Source organism: Hesperophylax consimilis, chromosome 1, assembly GCF_061612785.1.
Source record: "Hesperophylax consimilis isolate HC1 chromosome 1, BYU_Hcon_1.0, whole genome shotgun sequence".
Lineage (NCBI taxonomy): Eukaryota > Metazoa > Arthropoda > Insecta > Trichoptera > Limnephilidae > Hesperophylax > Hesperophylax consimilis.
In genome coordinates, this window is record NC_142836.1 from 19,578,142 (window position 1) to 19,592,360 (window position 14,219).

At 35.3% G+C, this 14,219-nt stretch overlaps 1 protein-coding gene across 1 annotated transcript; it reads left to right on the forward strand.

Moving 5' to 3' along the window:
• Positions 1 to 2,004: 2,004 nt before the first annotated feature.
• Positions 2,005 to 13,482, forward strand: Sod2 (superoxide dismutase 2). The gene is made up of 5 exons (XM_089651200.1): positions 2,005 to 2,283; positions 7,718 to 7,905; positions 9,055 to 9,193; positions 9,828 to 9,982; positions 12,274 to 13,482. The coding sequence occupies exons 1-5, from the start codon at positions 2,249 to 2,251 to the stop codon at positions 12,414 to 12,416; spliced, it is 660 nt and encodes a 219-aa protein (XP_089507326.1). The 5' UTR covers positions 2,005 to 2,248; the 3' UTR covers positions 12,417 to 13,482.
• The last annotated feature ends 737 nt before the right edge of the window (positions 13,483 to 14,219 follow it).

The following is a 14,219-nucleotide window of genomic DNA, read 5'->3' on the forward strand; positions in this document are numbered from 1 at the left end:
TTATTTTATTTGCTTTTCATAACTTGGCTATGTGGGTTTTTCATTGAGTGCATAGTCAAAAAAAACATTATTAATAATAATAATATAATCTATTATTTATTTATTTATTTCTTTATTTAACGCCCAGGGGGCTTTTACATGGTTGGTAGTATAATTTTAATTTGACAGATACATACTTTGAAACATAAGAAATAAGAATAAAATTACATTTGTTAAAAGCTATGCAACAAGTCATACAAACACAAGAAACAAAAACAAAAAATTACAGCTATTTGTAGGTTTACATGATGTGTTTAGGAGTATTGTTGAAATAAATGTTTTAAATGATCCACAAAACTTGCCAAGTTGGTATTGAATATGTCAACATCACCCAAATAATGATTTCCCATGGTGTGAAGTCGTTGTATCGGAGAGTGGGCAATGTAGTTACGCTTATGTGTGCTGCTGTAGAATATTGTATTTTGTCGTGTTGTTACTCTGGGTGTATGTATGTTTATAAGTTGCAGGAGTTCATAACTTATGCTTATATAATGCACTTGCATAATGTGGATCGACTAGATAATCATTTTTGGAAAAGTGTGTGGAAGGGTTTAGTTTTTCCTGTGGGGAAGATTTAACCCGGACATAAAGTCGAAAAAAAAAAATTATTTATAAGAGTTTGCTTATAAGTCATTTCCAATTTAATAAAAAACCTCAAATAGTAAAAATGAATCTACATGGTTATGGGAAATAGTGTAAAATTTTAATAATTAATTTGTCGTTATATGTCCCGTCCCATACAAGGGCTTTTATTTATGACCAATTTCAAAATAATCGAAACTAATTATTATCTAATTAATTCTGGCCTTACATATTTCTACAATAATTATTAAACAGTAAAGCCACAAGTTACGTAACAAGTTAAGCGACTTACGTAAATTTGCTGGTGCGTAAAAAGGAAACCTCGAAAACTAGGAATAAAATCTGAGTGGAGCTAGTTTGACTGGAGAATCTGAGTGGAGCTGTTTAGATGCACTTATTCTATTTCAAACATCTAACGCCTAAAACTGATTGATTTGTCACATTTTGGGTATTGTAAAATTAACTTGTTGACTGCTTCAAATCTCGTTCGGGATTATTCTACGTACATAAAATTCAAGTTACGTAAAGGTCTATGGACGTCATTACTTTTGTAACTTAAGGTAAGTAAAAATATTTTTTATTGAGTCAAAAATACTAATTTCAGCTGTAATTTTGTCTGCAACGTCGGTTTAATTGGGTTCAATGAACTTACTGTAAAACTTGGAATTGCTTTGAATTTAAGAATCATTTCCAAAATTGGAACTGATTGTAGGAACAACTCGGACAAGCAATAAAATAGGTAAGTACCAAAATATATATTTTTAATCAATTAATTAATAATTCCTTATATAACTTAACATAAATATTAAGTTAAAAATTATGATGTATAAAGTATAGAGCATAAAGAATAAAGTCTAATATAAGGGATCAAGTTTCATTAAATATGAAGTTAAGTATAAAAAAATAAGTAAAAAAGTTTAAAAATATATATATTTATTATTAGTTATGACTTGTTTGTTTGAAATGTGCTATTTATTATAATTTTTGACAGATTTCGTCAGGTAGACAAATTTCTGGTTGTCTTTAAAATTGACAATGATTCTAGTTTTTGTAAGTTTTTAATCCTGAGGCAATATATTTGTTAATGCTTTCAGCTTCACAAATCCTACAATAATAATATTCTGCGTTTTTTACACACATCTCTGCTAGTGATGCATAATATTATTATATAATTATTGTAGAAAATAAATAATGCTGATCGAGATTGAAAAAAATATCTACTTAGTACCTACTTGCCGGTCCTTAAAAAAAACTTTTTTTTATTTTGGCAATACTAATGCAGCGATTAACAACCGATGGATTTTCTACAGAAATAATATATGTTATGTTTCTTTCATTTTGTCAATGATGCAAACGTAAAAAAACTTGAACCTAAAGACACGGGAACTATTTTAAAATCATTAACAATAACCGTTGTTTTAAAGGAATTAAGAAGTTTTGTATTCCACAAAAAATCTTTTATGAAATTGATATATAATGAAAAATGTTTGTGAATTGAGAATATTAGTTGTGCGCTTGCGTGAATTTACGTAATGTTTTTAGTCTGACAGATTAATAAAATTTGACATAAGATCAAAATTTCGTATTATTTTAGGTAACCGGCCGGCAAATAAGATATATTAAAAAAATGTTTGCTTTCCGAGGCTCGTCTGTAACTATTTTGTAAGTTAAAATATAACTCAATTTTTATTAAAATTTGATTTTATTCTATAATCATAAAAACAATAATTATTTTATATTGCACTTTCAGGAAAATGTAAGATATCTTTGAATACTACCTATTCTATCTCAATTAATCTTTTGATTATTTAACATCACAGTAATTAACAAAGCTAGTGGACCTGATGGAATACCTGCCCTGGTATTGCAAAGGTGTGCTGCGGAAATAGTTCCGGTTTTGACAAAGCTCTTCAAAATGTCCCTGAAGTGTGGCACTGTGCCCTCTGGTTGGAAAAAAGCGGTAATTCACCCTATTCCCAAGAAAGGTGACCGCTCCAACCCGGCCAACCTCCGCCCCATAGCGATCACATCAGTTCTGTCCAAAGTGATGGAACGTGTGATCAACGACAAACTGCTCACATACCTCGAGAAGAACAAAATTATCAACGACTGTCAATACGGATTCCGGCGGAACCGCTCGTGCGGTGATCTTCTCGCGTATGTGACGCATGTTTGGGGGCGGTGCCTGGAACGTCACGGTGAGACCCAAACGGTCGCACTAGACATATCCAAGGCCTTTGACCGGGTCTGGCACCGAGGACTTGTCAACAAATTGCATTCTTACGGACTTCCCGCATCCCTGTGTACGTGGATTGCTAACTTTTTAAGGGATAGGTCGATTCAGGCGGTTGCTGACGGTTTCACCTCTTCCTCGCACTCCATAAATGCTGGCGTCCCACAGGGATCGGTTCTGTCTCCGACTTTGTTTTTGTTGCACATCAATGACCTTTTGACATGTGCACCGATTCATTGTTACGCGGATGACAGTACAGTTCATGATAGCTTTTTGTTTGATAAGCCCCCAAAGGGCACACAAACTCCAACGGCTCGGAGGGCTTTGAAGCAGAGAATGGACGGTTATCTCGAGAGTATTTCCTCCTGGGGTAAAAATAATCTCGTCGAATTTAATGTTTCAAAGACCCAATCCTGTCTGATTACGTCTAAAAGGGATCCAAATGATAATCTAGTCTCCTTCAACGGAAGCAATCTTCCGAACAGGCCTTCCATTGATATGCTTGGTGTAACTATAAGTGACCAGCTCAGGTACGGGGGCTCCATCGAAGCCAGAGTAAAGTAGGCCTCTCAGAAGCTGGGCGTACTGTACAGGGCCCGCAGATACTTTAATAGTACACAACTGCTCACCCTGTACAAATCGCAAGTGCGCCCTACGGTCGAATTTGGCAGCCATCTCTGGTCTGGAGCCCCTAAATACCTGAAAAAAACCCTTGACTCTGTGCAGAAACGGGCGGTCCGTTTGATAGATTCCCCAATCTTAACAAACGGACTGCAATCTTTAGAGCACAGGCGTCAGGTAGGTATGCTGTCCTTGTTCTATCGGTATTACAATGGAAGATGCTCTGAGGAACTAGCGTCATTGATCCCTTCGGCACCGGTGCGTAGTCGGGATACACGCCAAACGCGCGCCCAACATTTGTACACAGTTGACACTTGTCACATGAGAACGGGTCGCTTCTACGATTCGTTCTTAAGTTCAACAGCTCGGCTGTGGAACGAACTGCTGGCCTCTGTGTTTCCTCCCTCCTACAACATGGGACTCTTCAAGACCCATGTTCACTCCTTCCTCTCCACAAAAAGACCCTCCACACAGCATCCCCAAAGATGACATAGGCCCTGAGGGAAATTATTTTCTTCAGGGCCTCCTGTGTGGAGTAAATATAAAAAAATTAAAAAAAATAAAAAATTATAACGGAAAATGTTTGCCTGATCTCTTATATTACATAATTTGACAACATAATCATGTGTGTGGGTTCAATCGCATGTAACAAATACCTACTCAAAAACATTGTGCATTTATCAGTAACAGAGGTCAACAATAATGTTGAATGTTTGCTAATTTTATAACACATTCCGCTGCATGCAAAGGCTCTTTAAAAAAGCAACACTTGATTTTGACATGTGTAAAGGAGACAATTATTTAAATAGGGGATTTAAGTAAACTTTCACAAAATAGGTTTTTAGGGTGCTAGTTTGAGTTATTTTAATAATTTATGCGTATTTCCTAACCTTCAAACTTAACTTTGAGAAAAAATGGAAATTTAATGCATCTTTTACCAAATGTAGTAATTATGTTGAAACCAAGTGCTATTTATAATAGTTCCTGCAAGAGGTCGTATGTGACGTCATCATTCGAGCATCTTCTGTCTTTTTCGTTTTTATACAAGACCTGTGAGAAGGAAGAGGACAACCATCGATGACGTACATACAGGCTCTCGCTGGTCCTAGTATAACACATGAAATTGAAAAAATAATTCTCTTAAAGAACCTACACAGCTTTGTAATCGGTGGCAATATCGGGGCAGTGGTGGCCAGTGCCCTAGATCGCTTCCTTGATCACAGCGTGAATAGACAAATCAGCGCAGGAATTATATTATTCCCCCTAGCTCCAAGATTGGGACGTGCAACCCCACGCTATCAGGCCTGTGAGCATGAGTCACCCAGTGTGTAGTGAAACCGTGTTGATATTAGCATCAACTTGCTTTTTTTTGATCTCGCATTATGGTATCCTGTTTTTTGATTAATGGAGTCACTGTTATGAGTAGCTCTTCAAAACAATCCATGTCAATTCTTAAAAAGTTCTTCAGGTCTACTGATTCCAGTACTCTCGTTAAATTTATGTGGCTAAAATTACAGCATTCAACCAATTCTTCACCCAAATCTTCCTTGTTTTTACATAATTGCATGTAAGAAAGTGCCAGAGCCATTCCTATTTTTTAATGTTTGGAAAGTGTTGGCCCATCTTGATCGACGAGCGTTTTGCTGCATGATCAGTTTCACGCTACGGCCGGGGCTTGTTTGTAGAGAAGTCGTCAATTTTACCCCCACCACCAATTTCCCTATATCGCCACTGATCTGACTTTCGAAAAGAGAATCCGTAACAAACCATTCTCCGTTTTTTTAAATTTGAATTCAGAATTATTTGACCCAATTAGTTTTAGGTCTTGTAACTGGGCAATTTTTCTGCCAAAATTTGTACATTGCGCTTTTCTCATGTCCCACAATTTTGTTTGATATTTTTCATAGTTATAAAAACATATTTGCAAGTTTAAAAAAACACATATTTTGAAGCAAAACAACATTTATTTCTCGACATAGTCTTCCTGCAACTCAATACATTTGGTTCAACATTTCTCCCATCCTTTTAAACCGTCAGCAAAAAATTGATTGTCTAAACCTGATAAATACTGGTTTACAGCGTTTTCCACCTCAGACCAGATGCGGATGTTTTTTCTCAATTGTGGCCTTTAATTTATCCAGCAATGAATCATAGTTGACTGTTTTACCCTTTGCAAGGTAATCGATAAGAATTATTCCACGGCTATCCTATAAAACTGTCTCCATCACTTTTCCTGCAGAGAGAACGACCTTTGCCTTCTTCGGATTTGGTTCCCCCACCGCAATCCACTGCATTGACTGTTGATTGGTCTTAGGCATATCGTGGTGTACCTATGTTTTATCGACGGTTATCATTCGCTGCAAAAATTATACTGAATTTTTTTGATACAGGCTAAAACACTTGCGCGAGATGTACATCCGTATACGCTTTTGGTCGATCGTCAACAAGCGCGGCACCCAACGCGCGGATAATTTTCTCATATCCAAATCTTGATGTAAAATCTTGTGCACCCTCAGATGATATCTCACAAACCTAAGCGGCATCCTTAACAGTCAATCGACGATCTTCCATCGCAGTTCGATGCACTAAATCGATTTCATCAGTTTTCGAGCGCCCGGAACGTTCCTCTTCTAAAATGCTCGTACACCCATGTTTGTACTCGGCCACCCAATGTTTGACCGTTGTAAATGAAGGGGAGGCTTCACCGTATACAGACTCTAACTTATCTTTTATTTCCTGAGTTTTCTTCCCTTTCAAATACAGGAATTTTATCATTGCGCGATACTCAATTTTCTCCATTGTTGGCAGACAATGTCAGTTGACAACTTTGGAAGAGTGCCATAGACAGAGTAATGATCAGAATGACTTGAAATTTGTACTGTTTACATATGTCAAGGCCATCTATCAGACGGCAATAGAAAAAAAAAAATTACGTTACTTTACGTCGATGAGGCTGGAAACTTTTCAAATTACCCTTGTACAGTGAAAAATATTATGTCTTAAAAATATATATTCATATCGCTAATAATCGCTGATTCTGAATATATAAGTTTTATTATATGTGGAACTTATAAATCTTCATTTAAAAATGAATAAAACACCATTTGGTTGATACGACTGAACTGCTAACTGATCACAACCAGTCTACGTCAGTAATATATATAAATGGTCTGCAAAATCCATATCAAGGTTGCCAATTCGTGGAGAATTCCCCAAATTGTGGGGAATTTTTAAGATTTTTCAAGAATTGTTTTTTTTGGCAGGGTGAAACTTTTTGTTAGGAAAATGCGGGGATTCTGGGCATTTCTTGATTATCCAACCATATTGAAGAATAATATTTACAATAATTGTAAGAATGCACTATATTTCGTTTTCGTTTGCAGAAAATTTTCAAAAAAAGTCGGTTTTTATATTTTTAGAGCCTGAATGAAAGAGAAAATCCAGAAATAACTAGATAGTAAAAAATATTTAATTTAAATAGAATTTCGTTTCATTTTAGAGGTAAAGGAACTCGTGGGGAATTTTAAAATCTCTTCATCTCTTGTGGGTATTTTAAAACATATGCATCGGCAACTCTAGTCCACATTCACATTTGAACCGATGAAAATGTTTTAATGCAGGTTTTTACCCTGGTAAATTGTTGTCTTGGAGGCATTTTTCACTTTTGATTCAATACGATAACAGTAGTGACAAGATGTTAATATTTAAAAATAAAAAACATCTTGATTCCTGGTTGAAAAAAAAAGTTTTTGAGACTGATCATCAGTGATGTCACAGGTCAAATCTATAGATTCAGTGCGTTTTTTGGAGACCCTAAAAATAAAAATTTATTTTAAGTATAAAAAAAAAACATTAAAAATAAATATATGGGTATTTAAGTTAGGAGGTCATAATTGATAAAAAAATGGACTGCAACATCGTTGAACCTGTTTATATTTTTAAATAATTATTATTTGAAAAAGTGGTGTGTTTTACTAGATCCCACCTCTAAATTCACTTAAACAACATTTCGGAATTAATTTTTCGTGTGTACGATTAAATTTGTGATGTATGGCTTATATTACATATTTTTAAAAAATTCAATTTTTACGTAAATTTAAACCAACATTGAAAAAAATCGCATTTAACATTTCTGAATGAAATGTATAAAAACACATGCGGAAATGCCCAAATACCTACCTATTTATTATTGCACGTCTCTTTACCATCTTGTATTTGATATATTATATTTTCATATTCCAGAAGGAAATCCCTACACAATGTTTCCACGAAGCAGAAGCACACACTCCCCGACTTGCCGTATGAGTACAAAGCGCTGGAGCCAGTCATTTCCGGCGACATAATGGCCTTACACCACGGCAAACATCACGCTACATATGTTGCAAATCTTAATGTCGCTGATGATAAACTTGCCGCTGCACAATCCAAAGGTATGAATCCTCCACGATATTATATTGGTCAATAACAGGGTGTCCACCGGTAAAGTGCACAAACTTCGAGAGGTGATTCTACGTGATGGTAGAAGCAGTGGCGGCTAGCGCTAAGGAACGTTGGAGCAACGCACACCCAAAATTTCAGTCAATCTGTAGTAATAATTATCAACTGATAATAAATAATAAACAACAGTAAAATAACAGTAATAAATGTAATACTACTATAAGCGCTCGAATTTTCGTTCTTTGTAACACATGTCACAAGTCACATGGTCCGAGCGAATTCCATAACGCTCATCAAGAAACGCCAGAGAACATCAATTATCTATTCACGCAGAGCGTGAATGTAGATCATAGTATTGAAATGGTATTGAGATTTCTCCGAAACATGAACAGTGCTCTTAAATTCTCCGGAGAGTTGGTGCCACTTTAGTTAAAATTTCGCTTAGCGATCATTCCAATAGGTCAGTATAAGTTTCAAAATTGCTAATTGCTTTATCCCAGTGATGGTATGTCTGGGGAAAAGTACCCAGATTTGGGGAATTTAGAATTTCAAAGGGAGAAATGGAGTTCCTGTTTTTTTAAAGTAAGGAATCTGGGGAAATTTCTAATGTAATCCTAATGTCGACGAAATTAGGGAAAATTCTAGGGAAATTTTGAATCACACAAAATTATCTGCGGAAATTTTTATCCGAAACGCAACAGAAGACATGAAAATAATATTGGGAATTATTTATTCCGAAATTCCCTAGCTACTCTGATAATTGTCTTAGAAAGCATCATGATAGATTATTCTATCTTTCTGCCTGGTGGAGAAGAGTATATTGCTCCTTAACCAAATTTCTTCCTATATTGATATATTTTGCATCAGTGGGAAAGATTTAAAAGTAAAATCCTATTGATTATTGAAAGAGCCTCTCCTCATTGATGCGATCTTCACCACTGCTCCAAATTTTATGATAATTTTTTTTTTTGCAAATATTATATGTAATTTTAAATCTATATCTTTATGCAAGATATTTAATGAAAAAAACATTATTAATTCTTTTTCATTTTTGATTTTTGTCTGCCTACATTATATACTTGTGTATTAGTAGATTGCACATAAAAAAAACTTAAAAGTCCTATGAATTTGATATATTACAGGTGATGTATCTACAATAATCTCCTTGGCTCCTGCTCTCCGTTTCAATGGAGGCGGCCATATCAATCACACTATCTTCTGGCAAAACCTTTCTCCCAATGGAGGAGCTCCTTCAAAAGAACTCCTTGCCGCTATTGAAAGGTAAGTTCATCAGTGTCGAAACAATAAAAAACCCCCACTGATGAAAACAACAATATCTCGATAATGATTGAAATGTGACAAATAACTGGGCCATTTCATACCAAACTCATAGAAGAACTGGGAGTTAAAAGCACACTCACCTAGTCCTTATAAATATATTGTGAGTATACAATAAAAAGTGGCCAAGTCAAATGCCCTGCTCGTTGGAAAACTAAGTCTAAAGTCCTCTGCATAGACACAAACTCAGTTTCGCAATTCAGTATATTTTTTTACAGCAAAATACATATATCTGCCTAAAGAAAATCTGAAAACAGAATTGTCATTGAGATATTGACGTTTCTTTGAACAAATTGTATATTTCCTTGTTTTAAATGTTACATAAAATAATATATGGTTTATAATTAAGTATGCAGGTATTTAAGTACCTATTTACAAATCTCTGATTTCATAGAAAATTTAGGTGTTGATTTATTAAATAAGAAACATACCATTTTGGGCGCCAGGTTTACTGCTCACAGAACTACTACATAGTTTTATGATGTTTTACAGTATTGTTACAGATTTAATTGTTGAATTCTAGATAATATTATTATGTAATTAATTTAACAAGATATACCTACTTTCTTTCTTTCAGAGATTTTGGATCACTGGAGAAAATGAAGGACAAGTTGGCTAACCAGTCTATCGCAGTACAGGGCTCAGGATGGGGATGGTTGGGCCTGAATAAGGAATCCAAGAAACTCCAAATTGCCACCTGCAGCAACCAGGATCCCCTGGAGGGAACCACCGGTAATAACCAAACCTAAATGATATAATACAAACATAAATAAAAACTTGTATGATCTTAGGGAATGATTCGTATGTGCCCGCCACTATTCGACAGTGAAATAATTTTTTCATAAACATTAATTAAAAATGTGATTTATTTTTGTTTATTTGTTAGATATTTTAATTTTTTTGAGTGCCTAGGTTTATTAAATACGTTCGTATGTTTGCGATATTGTATGTATGAGTGGTTCCTTTACTGACAGTACTTGTCGCAACCTGTCTAGCGGCCAGCCAGACTGCATTTTTCACGCTAGCCTGGAACGGAGAGTTCTATTTGCACATCACTCCTTGTACACGCAGAAAACCCGAAGTGAACGAACACCACGAACTGAGCCGATGAACGCCGAAGGCGCCAAAAACATGGCACATGACTCTGCCAGCTCTGTCTGTCAGTGAAAGCAATAACCATGGCCCCGACAACCAAACTGACAGTAGTCACATGCTCGTACCGTCCCGATGGGTTCGGTGATCATCGGCTCACTTCGGGTTTTCGGCGTGTACAAGGAGTGATGTGCAAATAGCATTCCCCGCCTGGAACCGCGTTGTTGTCATTTTGATAGCGATTGCTGCCCCGAGTTTGTTGATTAAAAATAGGTGGTGCCCGCCACCCTACCGATATTTTAGAATGTGTTCTAGAGTACAAAAAGGTTGGGAACCCCTGCACTAATGGGTACATTGAGAAGATCTATACTGACATCGTAAACGTAAACGTCATAACCTTGTATAACTAATCAATAAGCTGGCTTTACACTCATAAGTAAAAAAATTCGACTTACATAAGTTTTTGATAAGTTATTCACAGAAGCGTTTACATATGCATCCAACTTATGGTAATTAATGCTCACGGAAGTTGTTCAAAAGTTTAAGTTATGTAAGTGCTCACAGCGACTGCTATACCCGTTATTTTATTGCGGTAGATGGCTTCCTGTAAACAACAATTTGCCACTGTCAAATTTATGCGATTTTGTCAATAAAGAAGAAAGGGCCCAAATAAAGTATTGGAATAGAATATGGTTTGAGAGAAACAATTCTCCATGCGGTTTTGTTCCGTTAACAGCAGAATTGAATGGAGTTCTTTAATTTTATCCGAATGACAGCCAGATGACAGCAACCGACTTCGAATTCAAATACGTAATGTTATAAACAGAAACGTTGAGAGCAGTAATGATCGGACCGATAATTAAAAAGGATGCTCATTTTTAAAAAGCCTTTTTCCACCTGAAAAATAAATTATATCTCTTCGCTTTTTGGAGTCAGAATTTTTTTTTCAGTTTGCATTCGTTTTCGTAGTGCCCATTTGAGTTCTATCTAGTGTTTTTTTTTATATTGTTTTCTGTATATAGTAAAGAACTAGTTTTGTTGTCTCAACTTATCAAACTGATTTCATAATCTGTGAGAAGGCTGTAAGGTCCCGCGGATGTGATTAGACCTGTCAAAAACTTACGCCTCTTACGACTTCTGTAACTTGCTATAAATTACTTAAAGAGACTTACAGTGTTCTTTACATTGGTAATTTTGCCATCGACTTACGGGAAAAAACTTGCATACGTAAGGCAGCCATAGAGTCGTACTTTCCAAGCTTTTCGGCGTTAGAATGCAGACTGCTTGTGTTCGTGTTGACTCTCTCAGTAGGTGGTAAAGGTTGAGGTGCGGTACCCTTCTGTATTCCAAGCGTATTTGAACTGCTCTATGATGGTTCATATAGGTATTCGGGCTGCTCCATCATCTCACGCTTACAATATTATTTAATATTAAAAAAAGCAGATATCTTTTCATTGCAACTAACCCATATTTTAGAGGGTATTAAAGCATATTATGTATAAAGGTGTATTGTATATACTATGTAGGTACACCAAATAGTATTTGTATTTGATATGCTGAAAATTTATTCCAATTTGTTAAATAGTCTTTACTAGAGGGTAGAAATCTGTTTGTCTGGAGCATCAAAAATTCTGGAGTGGTGAGCTCTGGCATCATGTAATTTGCACTTTTTCCAGCTTAAATGATTATTTCCATCATGGAGCTTTGAAATATCAAGTATAAATTTAGACAAAACATCATATTTTCAATGCAACTCTTGGACAAAGCTGATTTTTACTCTTGACCCAGATGTTGTAAATGTCCTCACCTAAGTTCAAAATGCACTAGTTAGAAGATGCCCATAGCAGGGCGAAACCGGTTGAGTCTAAAATAAGCAGTAGAAATAAGTAGCGTAATTTCTTGTTTCAATATTTTTGTTGGTTTGTTTTCAGGTTTGATCCCACTGTTTGGAATTGACGTTTGGGAGCACGCCTACTACCTTCAGTACAAAAACGTTCGCGCTGATTACGTCAAGCGTATCTTCGATGTTGCCAACTGGAAAGACGTCTCAGAAAGATTTGCAAAGGCTCAATAAAGTGCTGTAAAATATCTCAGATCTTCTAATTTTAAATGAATGCAGTTTCTTACTATACAGCATATGTGTTTATAGGGCACTTCCGTGTAGTCAATTAGGCATTGCACTACTAACTGGTAATTCTTTAAATTCAACCATTTTGCATTTTTTTAAATATAAGCTTATATACAGTGAAATTCAACTTTTATGTGTCAGTTTCACTTTATTTTGTCATTTCACACTTACAATATATATATGTAATTTTTTATTTTTATTTGTTTCAACTGCAAAGTTTGTAATGATGTAGGTATAAAGTAAAACATAAGTACATATAAATTCAATTTTTTTCGCAGTCCTCCTCACTAGTTTCCTGTTCTGAGGCGGCCAGTAGTGTTTAAACTTTTGTATTGAGTTTCAAGTTGTCTTTACATCGTCTTCATAATGTTTGTAAGTTGAATATCACTTTGTTCTCTCAGTCATGTTTTTACATTTGTTTTAAATATATTCGTTTCCGTTATTTTTGTTGTTTGATTTGGTAGAGCATTGTATAATTTCGTAGCATAGAATTTAATATTTCTCTCTCCAAAAGATGTTTTCAAACTGGGAGTAACCAGTATATTTTGGCTTATTGCTCTGGTTGAGTATTTATGTTGGGCAGTGAAGTATTCAGATATATTATTTTAATTTTAAATAAAATATATTTTGAAGAAAGTTTTTGTACATTTGAATTGTACTTTTTGGGTTATGTTGAGCCACTCTGTGTGAGTGCTCAAGGCCCCAACCAGTTATCCCATACTCTATTAGTGATTGACACAAAAATAGTACATTTTTTTAGTGTCGTTATATTGAGGATTACGGATGTTTCTAAAGAAGTATACGTACCTGGTGAGTTTTTTTATAATTACGTCAATGTTTGAGTTCCTTTGGAGATTTTCATCGATTTCAATTCCAAGATATTTGATGCTTTTGGAGTGTGCTATTGTGGGACAGAGGCATGATAAGCCTTGATTATGTTGATAGATTCCTTGTCATGAATGTAATTTGAGAATAAAGTCATCTACGCCTGTCCTCTGGCAAGAAAATGTCAGATATTTTGTTTTATTGACATCAAGTGTGTAACCAATATTAAGTGCTGTTTGAATAGTCCTTTATAATGATAACCATGGAAAAAAATTTACTTTATATGCACGGGTAATTTCTTCAACCGTAATGAACTTTTAATTCTTTATAGATTGTGTGTGCTTGAAAACAAAATCTTTCAACTAGTTAATCCTCATCAACTTCTCAGTATAATAATACTTACAACTGGGTTATTGTGAACAATACTTGCACCATAAGAGCGAGAGCACACAGAGAGCGGTCAGGAGTTCCGAGTTCCGCGTTCGGCGTTCATTAGAATGTACTGATACTATAACAACAACGCACACAGCGGGCAGTCAGACCGCGGCGGTCAAAACGGAACGTCGCGTTCTAAGAGTTCTTTTCCCGCCGAGGCAGAGAACGCCAGAACGCCGCGATGTCTGAGGTAACAAACACGGAAAAGTTAATTGAATTGGTTAGGGAAAGGAGTTTATTATACGATTTAAGTGATGTAAATTATTTATTCGTATATTTTGTTATTATTTCTAAATATTCTAATGTCTTTTCTTATCCTTAATAAATAAATACATACCTTAAAAATACAGCCAGCCTATCTTTTGATGAAACACAGTTCCTCCAGTTAGTATTTTGTTTTTCGATATCGGGTTGAATGATGTTATACAATTCATTAAAACTATTAATCGACATTCGAAAATAAATATAGAATCGTTGTTCATCTTTAAG